Consider the following 19,899-nt stretch of genomic DNA (forward strand, 5'->3'; position numbering starts at 1 on the left):
AAACGTGTGGGTTGAGGTAAAGAGAGTTCAGTAGGTAAAAGAAAAGCCATGCACACAAGCAAAGCAAAGAATTAATTTGGTGCTTCCCATTGGCAGGGAGGTGTTTGGCCATCCCCAGGGCAGCAGGTCTCCATCGGGTTTAACAGTTACTTGGGAAGGCAAAACAACACCACTGTGAACATCCTCCTTTCCTATCCCAGCCTTATATTCTGTGCCAGCACACCTTACAGTATGGGATATCCCACTGTTCAGCTGTCCTGGCTGTGTCCTGTCCCAGCTCCTTGTGCATCCCAGCTTCCTCACTCATGGGGAGGAGAAAAGACCTTCCTCACTCTGAGGAGCAGAAAAGACCTTGGCTCTGTGTAACCCCTGCTCAGTGATAACTAAAACATCCCTGTGTTATCAACTCTTTCAGAAATCTAAAACACAGCCCCATACCAGCTGCTAAGAAGAAAATTAACTCTATCCCAGCCCAAATTAGCACATGGTATAAGCAAACTTTATGCATTTTTGTTTATATGGCAGTTGGATCATCCAGTGAAAGTGACTGGTCATGGCAGTGCTGAGTTGAATGGACAGCTTCTAGCTGTGGTTTGAATTAGATGCAGTCTTAAGTGGCAGCTGGAGACTTGAAGCTGTTTAAGAAAGCACTGTTTCACTGCTTAAAACTGAATTGGCAGATAATTCAAGCCTTAATTTATACTTGAGGTACTGGTTAGAAAAGGAAGTGACTTTTTGGCTGTGTTAGGCAAAACGGAAGTGACTGTAACAGCAATGTGTAACAGGAACGGTGACTGTGTACAGGAATGGCTGTATCCAAACTGGGGAAGACTGATGTTAAATCTTAACTTGCTTCTCAGTTGCTTTTGAAAAGAGCCTTATTTACAGAATAGCACACTTATCAGGGTCAACCTTCAAAAATTTGTGGTAACGAAGTAGTCTTGAAGACTTCAAAATTAGTTTCCTCCTTGTTTTGCTATTTGATGGTGACTGTTTGTCTATACTTGGTATTTATGTCCTCCTCTCCCCACATCTAAATCATCTTGGTTTCTTTCACAGATAATTGGATTTGGATCAGCCCTGCTTGAGGAGGTAGATCCCAATCCTGCTAACTTTGTTGGTGCTGGTATCATACACACAAAAACCACTCAGATTGGATGCTTGCTGCGCCTTGAACCCAACCTCCAGGCACAGGTATCTGTGTAACTATCTCCAGCTTAGATACAAGTTCTCATTTCAACTAAATACCTCTGTGTATCTGAAACTCCTTTAAGATATTTAAAAATCACTATTGCTATAGCTGCTTATGACTGCAGACTCCAACAAGAAATTAAATTGTAGCAGCTGGTCTCAGCCCAGCTGGGTAAGCTGCTTCTTCAGAGTAATTCTCTTTTCCTCTTGGAAGAGATGGTTATAATATTCCAGACTGTCTTGTGCACTTTGGACCACATTAAGTATGCTTCCTTTTGCTACTTTAAATGATTAAAAGAGTAATAGGCTAAAAGATGAAAGCATAAGGCACTGAGTACAATGTTTAGAGTATTTTTACTAAAGGTTTTTTGACAGAGGTGTTACCAAAATGAACTGAGGATTAAAAATAGGGTTTGGGTGGTTGTGTCTTCTGTTCCCTGAAGAAGTGGTTGTACAGGGTCTTTAGACTTTTCCACAGCATTTGCTCCTCTTTAACAGATATTCTGGACAACACCTTTCTGTTAAAGCCCAAAAATACTTGAGTAACAGTAATTCTCAACAAGGGTTTGAAGATAGGGTTGGTTCAGCCATTCTCAAAAAGGGTTTGAAGATAGGGTTGGTTCAGCCAGTGGTTTGGAAAAACTGTGATGCTCAGTGGCTTGCTGCCTCTGAGTATTTTGAGATCTTTTTCCTAACAAAGCTTACAGAGCAAGTAAGAGGTAACTGTTAGTTTTCACTGTTGACTGTGCATTCCTTTAATGCCAAACTGTTTAAATAGTATTTTATGTTCTTTTTCAGATGTATAGGCTCACACTACGAACAAGTAAAGAAGCTGTATCTCAGAGATTATGTGAATTGCTGTCAGAACAGTTTTAATATTAACCATGTCAGTTTTGGTTTTTCCACTTATATCACTGTCATCATACTGCAAATAAATGTCTTGTACATCACTGTCTGAGTACTGCAATGTTAACCAATACCAGCTCCCTGCCTTAATAGGACTTGACCCTTGTTTGAAATTAAGACTATAAAATGTACAGTACAGGGAAGTGACTTTTCCATTAAAAATGGCTTTTAGTGTGTTACATAAAGGGTGGGAGGGCTGTCTTTTGCTCCTTTTTTTGCAGAGGTCAGGCTTTTAAACTTGTTGAAGGGAAATGGTTTTCGTTGTGGCAAGCAAGGATTTCAGCTCAAAATAGCTCAAAAACCTTCTGCTTCAGTACCTTTAAGAGATACTTCCTCTGCTCTGAGCTGAAAGAAAACAGTGTACTGCTGCTCAGGAAGGTTAATTCCCATGCTAATGTAGAGTCAAAACTTTGTAAAGTTAAACATTGCCACGAGTTGTGTACTGGATGGAAGGGCAGATTTGAAGATGTGTTTGAATCTCATTAAAGTGAACATTTATGTTGAGTCACCAGTCCTTGTATTTGAAAAATGCCACAGGACCAGAGTCTTAAAGGTATTAATCGTGTAATATTTTACATCCTAATGTTTTCTGATCTTTGGATTGAACACAAAAGCTATTCTTAATCCTCCTGCTTATCTCCATTCATGAGGTGAGCTTCTCTGCTAGGGGGTGAATGAGTATATACTTGTTCGTTGTTTCTCAGTGAAGTTAAATATTCTGTTCTATGTTTTTTCTGTTTGCCATCAGACTTGACAAGTAATAGTCCTAATCATGTGATACAATTAACTGCAGAAACTAGTGTTGTATAAAAGAAGTGGGAAGAAATGGGCCCTTGAAGGGCTGTAAGGCATGCACTCATAGGTGAAAATGTAATTTAATCAATATCTTTTCCCCAGTGTATATTAATGTTCAGACCCAAGAGTTGAATAACTGATACCTAAGCAGTTTCCTTTCTGTCAGTGGTAAAAATGTCCAACATGGTATAGAAAACTTCTGTTGAAACTGAAAGTAGAAAACCCAAAAGTGTCCAGCTTTGTAGAGGTTTCTACAGCCGATGTCTTTATACCTTGTTTCACATCAAACTCTTTGCAGCCTCTCTGCAGAAGTCAGTGGACAGAAACTTTGGCTCACGCTCCTCAAGCCTTGAGGTGCAACAGAAGCTGCTAAACCAAAGCAGGTGAGGTGGCCCAGTTAGAAACCCTGGGCTGGTGTCAGCAAGAGCTACAGATCATGGTGAACAAAATCAGCTCCTGCTGACAGGAGAAGGGAACCTCAGGTCAAGATTTCCTCATGGTCACTGAAAGGAAGCCTGGGACTGCTGTGTCAGAACACATACAGGCAAATGTGCCCAGGAAATGAAGGTGTCGAGTCATGGTGGTGACACTGAAAATACATTTAAATGGGGCTGCTGTCATGCTGCCCATGCTCAGCAGGGGACAGGATTCTCCATGACTGAGTGTGCCTTGCTTTTTGTCTTCAGTGCTTTGAGCTTAAATGATGTAACTGGGAGATTATCACTTGGTTTGGCTGAAGGCTCCTGATCGTACTTGAGTAAAAGAGAAAAATGAGGAACAAAGGTTTGGCTGTGATGTGTGGATTTTGGGGGATGTGTTTTGTTTTTCCAGAAATTGCTGGTAACTGGATATTATGGCTGAAAACTAGGCTAAAGGCCTGGTCTTACTGCAAAAGTTCTCTTGAACAATTGGCCCCTTTAAGGCCTTTCAAATTCTTCTTACTTAAGACTCTTAAATCATAAATATTGTCACTGAAAATCTTGGTGAGTGGTTCCTGCGGTCAGGCTGGGCAGTTGGCAAATACTGATGGAATACCTTTTGTTTTGGCTTCATGATGTTCTGTGTCTCATTATTAGTCCTGTTATGTTAACCATGTTCTTGGCTGCTCTGTTAAAATCTGATGTGCTGAACTAAAGGGAGTCTTAGCAAAGACAGAGGAGGAGGTTCTCTTTTGTATTTTCCAAATCCTGTTGTATATCTGTCCCCCTGAACAATGTTCTGTGCCCTCATTAAAGGACACCTTGAGACACTGCACTACTTTATTTCACTTTGCTTTGGTTCAAGCTGTGCTAAAGTGTGCATTAAAATGTGGGAAGAAGGGGGGGTAAGGGAAAGTGTCTTTTCAGTGGTGACTGTGTTAAGCTTATGACTGTTCACTCTTTGTATTCAGTGTCAGCTCAATGAAGCCATGAGCAGAAAAGTGAACAAATTAAAGACAAATACTTGATTTTATTTTTTTTGTGAATGATGGTTAACTTACCAGTGATGTATCCTGTCAAGCAGACAAAGTAATTTCTGCAGTAAACAGTGTTATTGTTTTTAAGTGCAGTATTTTCAGGCATTGACATGTGAAAATAACTGAATAGCAAAACAGGTAGCCTATGTTCATTCTTGACCTACACTCCAGTATGTAACATTTATGGTGATTGTCTTATTTGTATAAAACAAAGTTCTGTCAAATTAAGTGGAGAATTTTCATATAGAAGACTATATATTAGACTATATTCATCAGAAGAACATATTAAGATTAAATAAATGATTAGACCAGTGATGAAACTGTCCTTTTTTTGTCTGGGGGCATGAAGGCATAAAAAATACTCTTGTGGAATGGTTGTTGTGGAACACAATTGCTGTGATTCTTCTCTGAGAAACACTAGTGGGTTTGTTCACTGGAGTCTTACCTGCTCTATGGATTTCTGCTCCTCCAGTGAGTGAGTTTGATTTTGCTCTTATTTGGTTACAAGTTATAAATACTCTATTTTTAAAAAGCCCCAGGTGTCAAATGTTTCTCCCTAGAGTGTTTAACAGCAGTAAGTACATGAGCAGTGCTTGCTGCAGTAAACTGCACTAATAGTGGGGTTGAGGCTAAGCAGCACACACATGTATTGGATGCAGGGTTGATGGCACTGTAGAAGAAGAGTAATCTAAACTACTAAATAACCACATAAGCTTTAAATGTATGCTTCAGGTTCTTCTCTTACATTTGCTAAAAGGGAAAAAAGGGCACTCTGAGCTCTTCTGCAATCATATAGCTTTTTAACAAAGTAAAGGTTGTCTGGAGTTGCAGCAAGTAGAAATTGCTTGTGACTGAACCACTTGTATCCTGGAAGATGGGTGTGGGCTTTGATTTCTTGCCGAGAAATGCCTTCAGCTTCCTGCTTTATCCCAAAGCTGCTCCATGTGTGTGTTAGTTACCTTTCTGGAAATGTCCCACCATACTAAGGGTGCTTGTGGAAACCTCACCATTCACCTTTGGGTCGTGTAGCACCTTGCTTTCCAACCCTGTCATCTGTGGATGATGAGACATGCTGTGTTCACCTTCAAAGGCAGGGAACAGGTCACTTCCCCTCTCCCACTCAAGTAGTGTGCTCTTCCACAGGGTCAAATTGACTGTAGTGAACCTAACAGACTATTTTTCAGTTAAAATAATTGGTCAAATAAGGAGAAAGAAGTTAGCAAATTCAGTTCCTTCTACTTTATTTGAACATCAAATTTCTGATACTGCCCAGTGCATGGGCCAGGTTTTAGCCTCTGGTTGAATAAATCACTCTGAGCAAGGCCAAACAGTTTCTTGTCTTCCCTCCTGATTGCCACCCTCAGCTTGTTCTTTATTTCTGTGCCTGTTCTTTCTTTCCTCCTGTGCACCCCACCCTGCTCCTGATCAGGAATAATTTATCTGGTGACTCCATTGGTAGTCCAGGCAGCTGCTCAGGCAGTGTGACAGCAAGGCTGTCCTGTGTAATCAGTACAAGAGAACCCAGCAATGAGCTGTGGAAGGATTAACTTGTGATCAGGGTTTAATTACAAAAAATGGTATCTGCAGCCATCAGGTCTGGCTAGTGTGTGCAACTGTCGAAGTTACACACACAGCCACTAAAAGCAATTATTTCTGTGGTCAGCCTTCTTCCAGGGTTATCTGGGTCTTGGCATGGCAGTTGGAATTGCTTCTTAAGAAGTTCAAGTGGCCTACAGCAGCCACATGTTGTGATGACCATCATCTTCTCAACATCCAGCCTGTGTGGAAGGGAGGGATAATCAGTTGGCATTTGTTTACAGCATTTTAGGCTCACAGCCTTTCAAGTGAACTTCTTTCAATGAACTTCTTTCTTTCCTATGGTGAGATGTTTAGAGGAAAGAGCACAGCCCTCAGTTGAATGGTTCTGTCAACTGCAAGACTACAAATAATGTGGGAAATGATTCCATTTTAAGTTCTCATGACGCAGAAACTCTGGTGTACTCAGCTGCTGCCTTCCATTTTAGAACAGGATGAACTTGATGATCCTTGTGGGTCCTTTCCAGCTCAGGCTAGTCTGTGATTCTATGATCTCATCATCTGTTAGGCCTCAGGCCTCACTGGAAAACTAATAGAATTTGATTCCCCTGGTCTCTTTTTGGCCTTCTGAATATTTGTAAAGTACCTAGGAATTAAATTTGTTAAAGCTGTGCACTGGACTACTTAGAGTTTACAGAAGGTCTCTTTTGCAGATGCTGAATTGTGTGTGTTCCTTTTGCAGTTCACAGAGCAAAGAAAACCCCTTTCTCCCACTGCACAGTTAGTGCTGGAATCTGAGGTGGTGGCTGTATGATGCCAGTTCTGAGTTTGAAGTCAGCTAACAAGGTAGAAGACTTGCACTTAATTGCTGAATTCACAGCACAGGTAGGTGAAGTGAGAGCTTGAATAGGCAGGTAAGGATTTGAGTCTGTCCTTTTAGTACTGCAGTTCTCAGGCTGTTGATTCCTGGCCATGTTCAGCCTCCTGCTGGCCTTGGTTCTGCCTTTCTCTGTCAGTGGGAAACTGTTTTGATAACAGGCCAGAACTCAGGTATGGGGAAAAGTGAGTTAAGGGAAAAAATGTTTTTTTGAAAACCCACTTTTGAAACGGAGAAAAGTTTTCTTGGTTTCAGTTAAAACTGGGTTTTAACACAACTTTCTTAGCAATTGAGATAAACCTTAACTCTAAAAGTCTTCCTCCAGGTTTCACAGCCCTTTTGTCAACTCAGCATACAAGGTCAGTCGCTCAGTTTTCAAAATGCTGGGGGATGCTTGAATTTGCTTTGAAGGGGACAATTTTTAGCATAAGGATTAATTTAAACTAGTTCCTAAATTAGTTCTGCAAAAGCAGAACCCTTCATTGTTTTCCATTCTTGAACATTGTATTGGCTTGGATTGTTGGGAATATAACTTCCCCCCCAGCCCCCAGTAACTGAACTCTAATACTGCTGCAATGTTTACTTGTATTGAAGCCTTGACTTCCTGTCAAATTCTCCTAATGGGGAGCAGAACTGCACAGGCTCAGATAGTACCCTTGTAGTTCTAAAATATACCTGAATTGCAGTACTAGGAGCATGTTATGAGACAACTGAAGTGGCATTAGTTACCTTAGATGAAATTTCTTACTTTACTACCTTAGCTATTTGAAATAGGTATTTATAAAGTCTAAACCACTTTTTCAGTCTTTAAAAAACAAACAAACAAAACCAAACCCCCAACCATCAAAAACAACAAAATAGCCCTCCAAACCTGGAGTATTGATGTCTGGCTTTTTTTTAAAAGCAAAACAACAAAAACTTAAGGAAGTGAGATGACCTTCCTTGATTAGATGTAAATCCCTGCGTAATTAATGACCTTATTGTTGCTATTAACCAGTTTATACAGCAACATTGTACATTGCTGGGTGGATGCTAACCACATTTTCCTCCCTGAATTATAAAGGCACAGTTGTTCATGAATTTCCCTACTTAGAGATGACCAAATAAGGAAAACAACTTTAGTACTGTACAGCCTCAGTTATCCTTACTTTGTTGAAGAGGGACATGATCCTTCACAACGGCTCAAAGTGACATTTGTGGAACAGCCTTTGTAAGTTATTTCTTCTTCATATTCAACTTCTCGACAACGCTCTGTCAAATGTAAAAAGAAAAAATTTCTGCTATAATTCATCTTGGTCTTCTTGAGTGACCTTTGTTAGGTGCCCAAAGCCTCCATATTTGGTTTCCTGGGAAACCATTCTTATTGCATGAGATAATTAACAAGTCACAAGTGAGCTACACAGCAAGAGAAGATTTTAAACTGGGCACTAAAGTTTCAGGAGAGGCTTACCCTGGAGGACAACAAAAGAAAAGAATAAATTTCTTTTTTAAGAAAACAGAAGTTGTTGGAATTACAAATGAGCAAAAAAATCCAGTTAAGAATATAGTACACATTCAGTCCAGCATGGAAAAACTAATCCTATGCTGAGAACACAAAGATGCAAAGAGAAAAACCAGCTGGCTCATTCTGGTAGAATTATTTCTGGTTCACAGACTTTACTTATTTGAAAACTGCTTAATTTACTCATTTTAAGGATATATTTATAGGTAGCCAGAAGTTCACAACTTGCCTTGTTAGGGAGAATGTGTAATGCTACATGTTAGATGACAATTCTATGTTCAGTGTTATATTTTCCCCTGCCTTGAAGCACCACACTAAGCACTTTATGAAGCAGAAAGCTGACTGAAAACACAAGTTTTCCAATGAGTTCAAAGACAGTGTTTGAAGTTTATATTAAGGAGACAAAGATGTTGAAAATTATGAAGGCAATTCATACACTGCTCACACCTGATCCTGCACAATGATCTTTTAAGCACAGTCAGGCCCTCTGCTGAGAGAAAGGTTATAGATTATTGAACATTATTGCAGGGGAGGCTCAGTTAATGCTGTAGTATGACTTTGGGATTTTTTTTTATTGGAAAATAAGAGAACTACTAACTGGGCAGTAGACTAAGATGCTGTATCTATATGCCCAAGTGTGTAAAGCATGTGAGAGCTAAAAGGAAGGCTGCAGGGTAATGAGGGGATAGCCTGTTCCAATAAGAAGTTTCTTACACTGCTTTTTAAGATGAGAGTGAAGGTTCTGTGGCTCTCCTGAAGTGCATCCTGTTAGACTCTTTAACTCACACTTCTTAATGTTTAAAATATTGAATAGCAGGGAACCTATATGAAATCTAAGAAGTCAGACAATAGAAAAGTAACTGCAGAAAGGACAAAAAAGATGAGCCAATGGGTACAAACATGATCATAGTCAAAGGATACATAAAGAAAATTCATACACTCATCAAAAAAAAAAAGGCATTCAAAGCAAATCCATGACAGAGGAAATGATATGGGGATACACTACCGTGTGGCACTGTTGATGGCGCAACAGAGGACAGGGATGTTGAAAGTCCAGAGGTGAGAGGAGGAGATGATGTCGTGCGGGCAGTGGTCAGTGTTGTTGTTCGCAGGGAACTCTGTTCAACTGACTTTGTAGAAGCTGTCGTGATAACATGGGGAGCAAAGGTAGTAGTTGTAGACAAAACAGTTGGGATCAACGCTGGCCTAGACTGGGCAGAGATACTGGTAGGGACAGTGAAGGAAGATGTTTTGCCATGTGGAGTCGATGTGGTGTTTTGGAAGTAAGGATGTGTAGTGCTCTCAGCAGACCTAAATGCGGAAGTAGTCAGGGATGTAGGCACAGACGTTGTGCTGATGGTTGAGGCCAAAGCAGAAGAGAATGGAGATGTGGCAGTGGATGGCAGCTGGGTGCTGAGTGGGCTGCTGGGGGCAGGCAGAGAGCTAGGATTTGGAGAGGTTTCCAGAGGCACTTCTGTGGAGACTGAGGTCTTGGAGGTGCTGCTGATGGAGGTGGTGGCTGTGGTCTGGTGCGTGGTCACAGGTGGCGCAATGTGTGGCACAGCTGACTGTTGATGGGTGATGGCTGCCAGGAGGAAGGCACAGGTAAAATTGAGAATGCCCACCTGGACACTTCTTCTCTCCCCTTGCTCAGACATGAGGAGAGAATCAGAAAAGCCAAAGCAGGAACACATACGCATATCCAGAGAGAGACAGATTTCCGAAATGAAGAAATTAAAAACCAAATGAGGATCCACCTATGAGATGCAAAGGCAGTCACTCACCACATTGCACCACTTGCCACTATCCAGCCAGTATCCAAGCAATGGCTACCTGGTAGTAACTGCCCTACTCTCCCACTGTACAGCTCAGCATGATATTCTGTGGCATGCAGTGTCTCCTTGGACACTGGCTTTGGGCCAGCTATGCAGGCTGTGTCCCTGATGGACTCGTGACCACCCCATGCCCACTCTCTGGCTGGCAGAAGGACAAACAGAGGAGGCCCAGGGGTGGAGCTGGCACTCCTGTTCAATCACCAAAGCACTTGTGCGCCATCAACACTGGCTGGGACTCACATCTGAACACAGTACCAGGAGCCTGCTGGGAACAATAATGAGCTCTGTCCCAGGCAGACCAAGTGCACAAGCCCAAGAATACATTGGGAAACCAAACTGGTCGATTGCAAAGTAATGGAGGGGTAAGCAGCCACACAAATGCAGAACTGGCATGTGGTTTTTGAAAGAAACAGTGGAAATAGGGAGGATCGGTCAAGTGACAGAAAGGAGGAGAGCTAGAAAGAGCAAGGAGGAAAAGGATGCTTAGGAAGGAGCCTTACCAGGCTGTGAGGAGCTGAGCCATGTTGAGGACACAGTTGAGGAGGGAGAAGAAGCAGGTGATGGCAGCGTGCTGGTTTTGGCCGTGGTAGGTGCAGAGGACTCTGTGACAGGAGACTCCTTTGCAGCACTGGTTGTTGGGGAAGAAGGCCTGGGCCTCAGGGTTGTAGGTGTGGGCCTGGGGCTGGTGCTGGGAGCTGCTGTGGAGGAGGCTGTGGAAGTGGTGGCAGTGGAGGGCAGCCGGGTGCTGAGTGGGCTGCTGGGGGCAGGTGGAGAGCTGAGATGTGGAGAGGCTGTTTCCAGAGGGGCTTCTGTGCTGCTTGGCGGGCTGGCTCCTGTGGAGACAGAGCTCTTGGAGGTGCTGCTGATGGAGGTGGTGGCCATGGTCTTGTGCGTGGTCACAGGCGGCCCGATGTGTGGCACAGTTGACTGTTTGTGGGTGATGGCTGCCAGGAGGGAAGCACACGTCAGTTGTGGATAAGGGCAGAACGGGAAAGCAAAGATGGTTGGTTGAAGATTCAGACTGTGAGCAAAAGGAAAGCCAGATCTCCTGTACTGCAGTGACTATTCTGAAGTTTGAGGGAGGACTAGAACTGTGTCTGTCCACAAGCTGTTCCTTACATCCCCCTTGAATGGGATAAAATGGACAGGGTGCCCTCCTAGGGGCAAGATCTCTCTTCCTCTTCCTGGAAGATGGCCTTTCTGAATGTTCATGTCCTTTCAAGGAACAAGAACTGCGTAAGGACTGCCTCTCCAAGACTGGCAGGCCATGCTACATGGGAGTGACCTTTTCCGGGGCCATAATGAAGAGAATGGTCATTCCACTATGCTGATGCAAAAAGAAATGCGAAAGGAGAGCAAAAAATAAAACAACTTTGCAAGCAACCTGCTCTGATAGAAATGAAGAGATGAAAATGGAAAGCAGCAAGGAGCATCAGGATGGATCGGAAGGAGCCTTACCAGGCTGTGAGGAGCTGAGCCATGTTGAGGACACAGTTGAGGAGGGAGAAGAAGCAGGTGATGGCAGCGTGCTGGTTTTGGCCGTGGTGGGTGCAGAGGACTCTGTGACAGGAGACTCCTTTGCAGCACTGGTTGTTGGGGAAGAAAGCCTGGGCCTCAGGGTTGTAGGTGTGGGCCTGGGGCTGGTGCTGGGAGCCGCTGTGGAGGAGGCTGTGGAAGTGGTGGCAGTGGAGGGCAGCCGGGTGCTGAGCGGGCTGCTGGGGGCAGGTGGAGAGCTGGGATGTGGAGAGGCTGTTTCCAGAGGGGCTTCTGTGCTGCTTGGTGGGTTGCTCCCTGTGGAGAAAGAGGTCCTGGAGGTGCTGCTGATGGAGGTGGTGGCTGTGGTCTTCTCTGTGGTCACAGGTGGCCCAATGTGAGGCACAGTTGACTGTTTGTGGGTGAAGGCTGCTGGAAGTAAAGCAGAGAGGTTTTGAGGATGAGGGCAGCAAAAGTTGAAATGGAGGCGGTCAGAGGCCTCATATTTAGGATATGAACAAAAACAGCAGGGCTGTGCTGCACTGAGTATTCCCTGGGAAAAAGGGAGCACTGAGACTGTGTGTCCTGTCTACAAGCTGTCTGGTTTCTGTTTTAAAAAGGGAGGAAATGGATAGAGTGCCTTCCAACAGGCAGCATCCCACTACCAATTCCTGGGAGAGGACCCTGTGTGAATATGCATGTGTCCCTTCAGGGAACAGGGAGAGCTTAAACACAGTCCCTTGTGAGACTGGCAGTTCAGACTCCATGGGAGAGACCAGTGTCCCAGAGCACTAACTAAGCAGAGCCATGCCAGTGATCTAATGCAGAGAGAAGGGGGAATGGTAATCAAAAATTAAAACAACTCTGCAAGCAGCCTTTGCAATTGGAAACTAAGAAGGGAAATGGGAGAGCAGGAGGAAATAGCAGGATTGGTAGGAGGGAGCCTCACCACGATGTGCAGAGCTGAGCCATGTTGAGGACACAGTTGAGGAGGGAGAAGAAGCAGGTGATGGCAGCGTGCTGGTTTTGGCCGTGGTGGGTGCAGAGGACTCTGTGACAGGAGACTCCTTTGCAGCACTGGTTGTTGGGGAAGAAGCCCTGGGCCTCAGGGTTGTAGGTGTGGGCCTGGGGCTGGTGCTGGGAGCTGCTGTGGAGGAGGCTGTGGAAGTGGTGGCAGTGGAGGGCAGCCGGGTGCTGAGTGGGCTGCTGGGGGCAGGTGGAGAGCTGGGATGTGGAGAGGCTGTTTCCAGAGGGGCTTCTGTGCTGCTTGGCGGGCTGGCTCCTGTGGAGACAGAGGTCTTGGAGGTGCTGCTGATGGAGGTAGCAGCTGTGGTCTTCTCTGTAGTCACAGGTGGCCCAATGTGTGGCAGAGTTGACTGTTCAAGAGTGAAGGCTGCCAGGTAGAAAACAGGTCAGTTGTGCATGATGACAAGAGGAGGAAATGGAGGTGCTCAGAGGACTCAGATTGTGGATAGAATTTAAAATGGAATGCTAATGCTATAGTGAGTATTTCTGGGAAAAAAGGAACACTGGGATTGTGAGTCTTCTCCACAAGCCACTGTCTGGCCGTGGGTGAAGGCTGCTGGAAGTAAAGCAGAGAGGTTTTGAGGATGAGGGCAGCAAAAGTTGAAATGGAGGCGGTCAGAGGCCTCATATTTAGGATATGAACAAAAACAGCAGGGCTGTGCTGCACTGAGTATTCCCTGGGAAAAAGGGAGCACTGAGACTGTGTGTCCTGTCTACAAGCTGTCTGGTTTCTGTTTTAAAAAGGGAGGAAATGGATAGAGTGCCTTCCAACAGGCAGCATCCCACTACCAATTCCTGGGAGAGGACCCTGTGTGAATATGCATGTGTCCCTTCAGGGAACAGGGAGAGCTTAAACACAGTCCCTTGTGAGACTGGCAGTTCAGACTCCATGGGAGAGACCAGTGTCCCAGAGCACTAACTAAGCAGAGCCATGCCAGTGATCTAATGCAGAGAGAAGGGGGAATGGTAATCAAAAATTAAAACAACTCTGCAAGCAGCCTTTGCAATTGGAAACTAAGAAGGGAAATGGGAGAGCAGGAGGAAATAGCAGGATTGGTAGGAGGGAGCCTCACCACGATGTGCAGAGCTGAGCCATGTTGAGGACACAGTTGAGGAGGGAGAAGAAGCAGGTGATGGCAGCGTGCTGGTTTTGGCCGTGGTGGGTGCAGAGGACTCTGTGACAGGAGACTCCTTTGCAGCACTGGTTGTTGGGGAAGAAGGCCTGGGCCTCAGGGTTGTAGGTGTGGGCCTGGGGCTGGTGCTGGGAGCTGCTGTGGAGGAGGCTGTGGAGAAGGTGGCAGTGGAGGGCAGCTGGGTGCTGAGTGGGCTGCTGGGGGCAGGTGGAGAGCTGGGATGTGGAGAGGCTGTTTCCAGAGGCACTTCTGTGGAGACAGAGGTCTTGGAGGTGCTGCTGATGGAGGTAGCAGCTGTGGTCTTCTCTGTAGTCACAGGTGGCCCAATGTGTGGCAGAGTTGACTGTTCAAGAGTGAAGGCTGCCAGGTAGAAAACAGGTCAGTTGTGCATGATGACAAGAGGAGGAAATGGAGGTGCTCAGAGGACTCAGATTGTGGATAGAATTTAAAATGGAATGCTAATGCTATAGTGAGTATTTCTGGGAAAAAAGGAACACTGGGATTGTGAGTCTTCTCCACAAGCCACTGTCTGGCTTCTGTCCTCAAAAGGGAGGAAATGCTTATAGTAGCTTCCAAGAGGCAAGATCCCAGTACTTGTTCTTAGAAGAGCACCCTGTCTGGATATGCATGTCTCCTTTTAATAACAAGGAGAGCATAAAGACAGTCACCTTTAAGACAGGAATGCTCCATGGGAGAGAGAAGTGCCCCAGATCCATAACGAAGTAAGATGATACTAGTGTTCGAAATCAGAAAAAGGGGGGAATGGGGAGCGAAAAATAAAACAATTTTGCAAGCAACCTTTATGTCTGGAAAGGATGAGTGGAAAAGCAAGAGGGGGGAAGCACCAGGATGGATAGGAGGGAGCCTTACCAGGCTGTGAGGAGCTGAACCATGTTGAGGACACAGCTGAGGAGGGAGAAGAAGCAGGTGATGGCAGCGTGCTGGTTTTGGCCGTGGTAGGTGCAGAGGACTCTGTGACAGGAGACTCCTTTGCAGCACTGGTTGTTGGGGAAGAAGGCCTGGGCCTCAGGGTTGTAGGTGTGGGCCTGGGGCTGGTGCTGGGAGCTGCTGTGGAGGAGGCTGTGGAAGTGGTGGCAGTGGAGGGCAGCCGGGTGCTGAGCGGGCTGCTGGGGGCAGGTGGAGAGCTGGGATGTGGAGAGGCTGTTTCCAGAGGGGCTTCTGTGCTGCTTGGTGGGTTGCTCCCTGTGGAGAAAGAGGTCCTGGAGGTGCTGCTGATGGAGGTGGTGGCTGTGGTCTTCTCTGTGGTCACAGGTGGCCCAATGTGAGGCACAGTTGACTGTTTGTGGGTGAAGGCTGCTGGAAGTAAAGCAGAGAGGTTTTGAGGATGAGGGCAGCAAAAGTTGAAATGGAGGCGGTCAGAGGCCTCCTATTTAGGATATAAACAAAAGGGCAAAGTGAAGGAGATGGGCACAAGCCTTGTGTTATATTGTTAGGGGAAGAAGTTAAGCCTAGTATTGCACTATATTTTTCTGGGAAGAGGAAGGTACAGGCATTTTGCTCATCCATTTAGCTTTTTCATCATGATGGGGTGACCCTGTCTGGATGTGAAGTGCCTATGTTGGCAATCACTCATTTGCTACCACTCGACAGGCATGGGGAGACATTTGGAAAAAGCAAGAACAGCCATATGACTCTGGATGGAAAAAGTCTTCAGAAGTAAAGAAACTAAAGGAAAAACAAACCAAGCTCCTCCCACAAGATGGCTATGACTTACAACTTCTTGCCACTGGACAATATTCAGCCAGTCTCTAAGCAATGGCTGCGTCGGAATAACTGTCCCACTGAGTCCACCCACAATGTACAGCTCAGCATGATATTCTGTGGCATGCAGTGTCTCCTTGGACACTGGCTTTGGGCCAGCTATGCAGGCTGTGTCCCTGATGGACTCGTGACCACCCCATGCCCACTCTCTGGCTGGCAGAAGGACAAACAGAGGAGGCCCAGGGATGGAGCTGGCACTCCTGTTCAATCACCAAAGCACTTGTGCGCCATCAACACTGGCTGGGACTCACATCTGAACACAGTACCAGGAAACCTGCTGGGAACAATAATGAGCTCTGTCCCAAGCAGAGCCAGTGCACAAGCCCAGGAATTTACCAAGAACCAAGCTGAGCAAAGGCAGTGGGAATGGTGGGGTGAGCAGACAAAGATCCACAAGTACCGTATAGTTCATTGAGGGAATAGTGATGGGAGAGTTGGAGAAGCTGTGCAGAGCAGGATAGCTAGGAGGGAGCCTTACCAGGCTGTGAGGAGCTGAGCCATGTTGAGGACACAGTTGAGGAGGGAGAAGAAGCAGGTGATGGCAGCGTGCTGGTTTTGGCCGTGGTGGGTGCAGAGGACTCTGTGACAGGAGACTCCTTTGCAGCACTGGTTGTTGGGGAAGAAGGCCTGGGCCTCAGGGTTGTAGGTGTGGGCCTGGGGCTGGTGCTGGGAGCTGCTGTGGAGGAGGCTGTGGAAGTGGTGGCAGTGGAGGGCAGCCGGGTGCTGAGCGGGCTGCTGGGGGCAGGTGGAGAGCTGGGATGTGGAGAGGCTGTTTCCAGAGGGGCTTCTGTGCTGCTTGGTGGGTTGCTCCCTGTGGAGAAAGAGGTCCTGGAGGTGCTGCTGATGGAGGTGGTGGCTGTGGTCTTCTCTGTGGTCACAGGTGGCCCAATGTGAGGCACAGTTGACTGTTTGTGGGTGAAGGCTGCTGGAAGTAAAGCAGAGAGGTTTTGAGGATGAGGGCAGCAAAAGTTGAAATGGAGGCGGCCAGAGGCCTCATATTTAGGATATGAACAAAAACAGCAGGGCTGTGCTGCACTGAGTATTCCCTGGGAAAAAGGGAGCACTGAGACTGTGTGTCCTGTCTACAAGCTGTCTGGTTTCTGTTTTAAAAAGGGAGGAAATGGATAGAGTGCCTTCCAACAGGCAGCATCCCACTACCAATTCCTGGGAGAGGACCCTGTGTGAATATGCATGTGTCCCTTCAGGGAACAGGGAGAGCTTAAACACAGTCCCTTGTGAGACTGGCAGTTCAGACTCCATGGGAGAGACCAGTGTCCCAGAGCCCTTCCTAAGTAAGGCCGTTCCAGTGTTCCAATGCAGAAACACAGGGGATCAAGAGCAAAAGCTAAAGCAACTCTGCAAGCAGCCTGTGTGGCTGTACAGAAAGAATGAAAAATGGAATTCAGGCAGGAGCCTCACCAGGATGTACAGAGCTGAGCCATGTTGAGGACACAGTTGAGGAGGGAGAAGAAGCAGGTGATGGCAGCGTGCTGATTTTGGCCGTGGTGGGTGCAGAGGACTCTGTGGCAGGAGACTCCTTTGCAGCACTGGTTGTTGGGGAAGAAGGCCTGGGCCTCAGGGTTGTAGGTGTGGGCCTGGGGCTCTGTGGAGACGAGGTCTTGGAGGTGCTGCTGATGGAGGTGGTGGCTGTGATCTTCTCTGTGGTCACAGGCTGCCCCGTGTGTGGCACAGTTGACTGTTTGTGGGTGAAGGCTGCCAGGAGGGAAGCACACGTCAGTTGTGCATGAGGGCATAATGAGAAGAGGAGGAAAAAGGGAGGAAAAAGGGAGGAAAATGACATGCTGCTTTCCAACTGGCATTGTGCCTCTTCCTCTTTCTGGATGTGGACCCTGTGTGGATGTGCACATCTCCCAAGCAACAGGAGCACATTAAAGTTTGCCCACTTCAGAACTGACATGGTGGCCAATGTGGGAGTGACTAGAGCCCCAGGGCAGTAGTCACTCCCACACTGGCCACCATGTCAGCGGTGGTCAAATGGCAACCACATCACACTGCTGATTCAAAAAGAATTTGGAATGGAGAGCAAATTTAAAGAAAATATGGAATTGGTCTGCACTCGTGGAAATGAAAAAGAGAAAAGGGAAGCAGGCAGAAGCAGCAGGACAGGTAAGAGAGAGCCTTACCAGGCTGTGAGGAGCTGAGCCATGTTGAGGACACAGTTGAGGAAGGAGAAGAAGCAGGTGATGGCAGCGTGCTGGTTTTGGCTGTGGGGGGGGGAGAGGGCTCTGTGACAGGAGACTCCTTTGCAGCACTGGTTGTTGGGGAAGAAGGCCTCGGCCTCAGGGTTGTAGGTGTGGGCCTGGGGCTGGTGCTGGGAGCTGCTGTGGAGGAGGCTGTGGAAGTGGTGGAAGTGGTGGCAGTGGAGGGCAGCCGGGTGCTGAGTGGGCTGCTGGGGGCAGGTGGAGAGCTGGGATGTGGAGAGGCTGTTTCCAGAGGGACTTCAGTGGAGACAGAGGTCTTGGAGGTGCCGCTGATGGAGGTGGTGGCCATGGTCTTGTGTGTGGTCACAGGTGGCTCGATGTGAGGCACAGTTGACTGTTCATGGGTGAAGGCTGCCAAGAGGGAAGCAGAGGTCATTCGTATGTTGCTGGCTTATGGGAAGTTGGGTGATATTGACTCTTCTGTTTGAAGGTTTTGTGCTTAGTTATGGGCCAGGATGGGAGGCCTGGTTCCCAGTAAATCTGGTTGGTTTTGGGTTTGAGGTTTTTTCCAGTTAATAAAGGTGTCCATTATCCTAAATATGTTCCATCCTGTCCTGCTTCTCTTTCATAAATACTTGCTGTTGACTATTTTGAAGGTTGACCTCTAGCAAGTTATCTCATCTCCTTCTTCCTGGAACAGCTGAGTGGGGAAGAGGTATCACTTGTTTACTGGTAGTTTAAAACTGGCTTTCTCAGACTTCTCTGGGAGGGATCCATGGGAGGGCCATGGCTAGTGAAGGGATATGGATGCATTGGCCAGGGATGACTCTTATCTCTTTGATGACCAGAGCACTCACCTGGTACTACTTTAGTAGTTGGTGTCTTAGCTCTGGTTGGCTCCCTTGCTACAAAGAAAGGGATGAGAGAAAAGAATGATTGAGTCTTGGGAAGGATTCTAGGTAAAGCATGTTGTGGCATCTCCCCAAAGGAGTATCAACACTAAGACAAATCTGGCATGTGAGTCTAAGTGAAAGAACTTTAGCCTGGAGTTGAGTGTACACTTTCTTGCCCACCCTCCACTGGTGACTCTTGCACTCAGGGTCAGCACTGGTCCACAAGGTCATATTTGTTGAATGGCACTTTTCATGGATGCGCCAGGGCCTAGGCATCCTCTGGCTGGAGATGATGCCTTGGGTTATGCCTCTCACTCAAAACTGTCCTGAGCTGTAAATTGGACATGTGTTTCTAGTTTCCCTGCCTTTTGTTCACCCCTGCCCCACTGTGCATTCTCAGGGCAGCACTGTAAGAAGAGAGAGGTGTTTTAGCTTCTATCTGATTGGTAGCTGTATGGCAGGAACTCATGGATGCCTGAGCCCTCAACAGAGGCCTGTGCCCCAGAGCCAAAGCCCTGAAGTTGCAGGGAGAAGGATACAGTCAGGGTCATGTGTGGGTCAGGCCCAGGACCTGCTGGTGTCCTGTGGCAATAGCAGGGGGAATTGAGAATAAGTACCAAAACTGAAGCCTTTGTGGGACATGCTGCTTAGAAGAGAAGGGTGGGAGCTGGAAGAAGCAGGCAGAGCAGCAAGAAGGGCAGGGAGGAGCCTTACCAGGATATGATGTTCCCAGCTGGGTTGAGGAGAGGGAAGAAGCAGATGAGGCTGAAGTAACAGGCAAAGAGCTGGAGCTTGGAAATGTCCTTGTCAGCGGAACTTCTGGGCTGGTGGCAGGGCTGGTCTCTCTTGGGACAGAAGTGCTGCTGGTGGATGTGGCAGGGGGGGTCTGTGTCTGTGTCATGAGGCGCTGCACAGGCTGTGTCAAGGTTGTTCTTAAGTGGGTGACAACTGCAGAGAGAAGAGCACAAGTTGATTGAGGTCTGAAGGGTGCCTCTAACAATTTGACATCCCCTGCCTTTTTCTGAAGTTCCTGAGGAAAGAAGAGCCTTGTTGGATGCACATCTTTCCTCTCCCAAGTATTCCAAACTGGGCAAGACCATCATCTGGAAAAGCTGAGGTAAGTGAAGCAGAGTCTTAGGCCAAGGGCATCTCTCTAGTCCCTTTTACTCACCTTCTGGGTAGTGCAGAGTGGTTGCTTCGGTTCCCTCACTCTCTGTGGTGAAAGAATGAATATTAGTAATGGCTGGGAGCTGGTAAGGTTCCTAGAGGGAGCTGTAATTGCTTGCACAAGAAGACCAATATATATGCACCCCAACAGAATTTTGTGGGAGAA

At 46.7% G+C, this 19,899-nt stretch overlaps 1 protein-coding gene across 2 annotated transcripts in view; it reads left to right on the forward strand.

The window, feature by feature from the left end:
* The window catches only part of AP2A2 (adaptor related protein complex 2 subunit alpha 2), a 31,142-nt gene extending 26,479 nt beyond the window's left edge, over window positions 1-4,663 (forward strand). For both annotated transcript variants that reach the window (XM_031055698.1, XM_031055699.1), the window contains exons 20-21: window positions 1,060-1,194; window positions 1,990-4,663. In XM_031055698.1, coding sequence (XP_030911558.1) covers window positions 1,060-1,194; window positions 1,990-2,067 — 213 coding nt within the window. In that variant the 3' untranslated portion in view covers window positions 2,068-4,663. The remainder of the gene's footprint in view (window positions 1-1,059; window positions 1,195-1,989) is intronic.
* The last annotated feature ends 15,236 nt before the right edge of the window (window positions 4,664-19,899 follow it).

This window comes from Geospiza fortis, unplaced genomic scaffold (genome assembly GCF_000277835.1).
Source record: "Geospiza fortis unplaced genomic scaffold, GeoFor_1.0 scaffold66, whole genome shotgun sequence".
Taxonomy (NCBI): Eukaryota; Metazoa; Chordata; class Aves; order Passeriformes; family Thraupidae; genus Geospiza; species Geospiza fortis.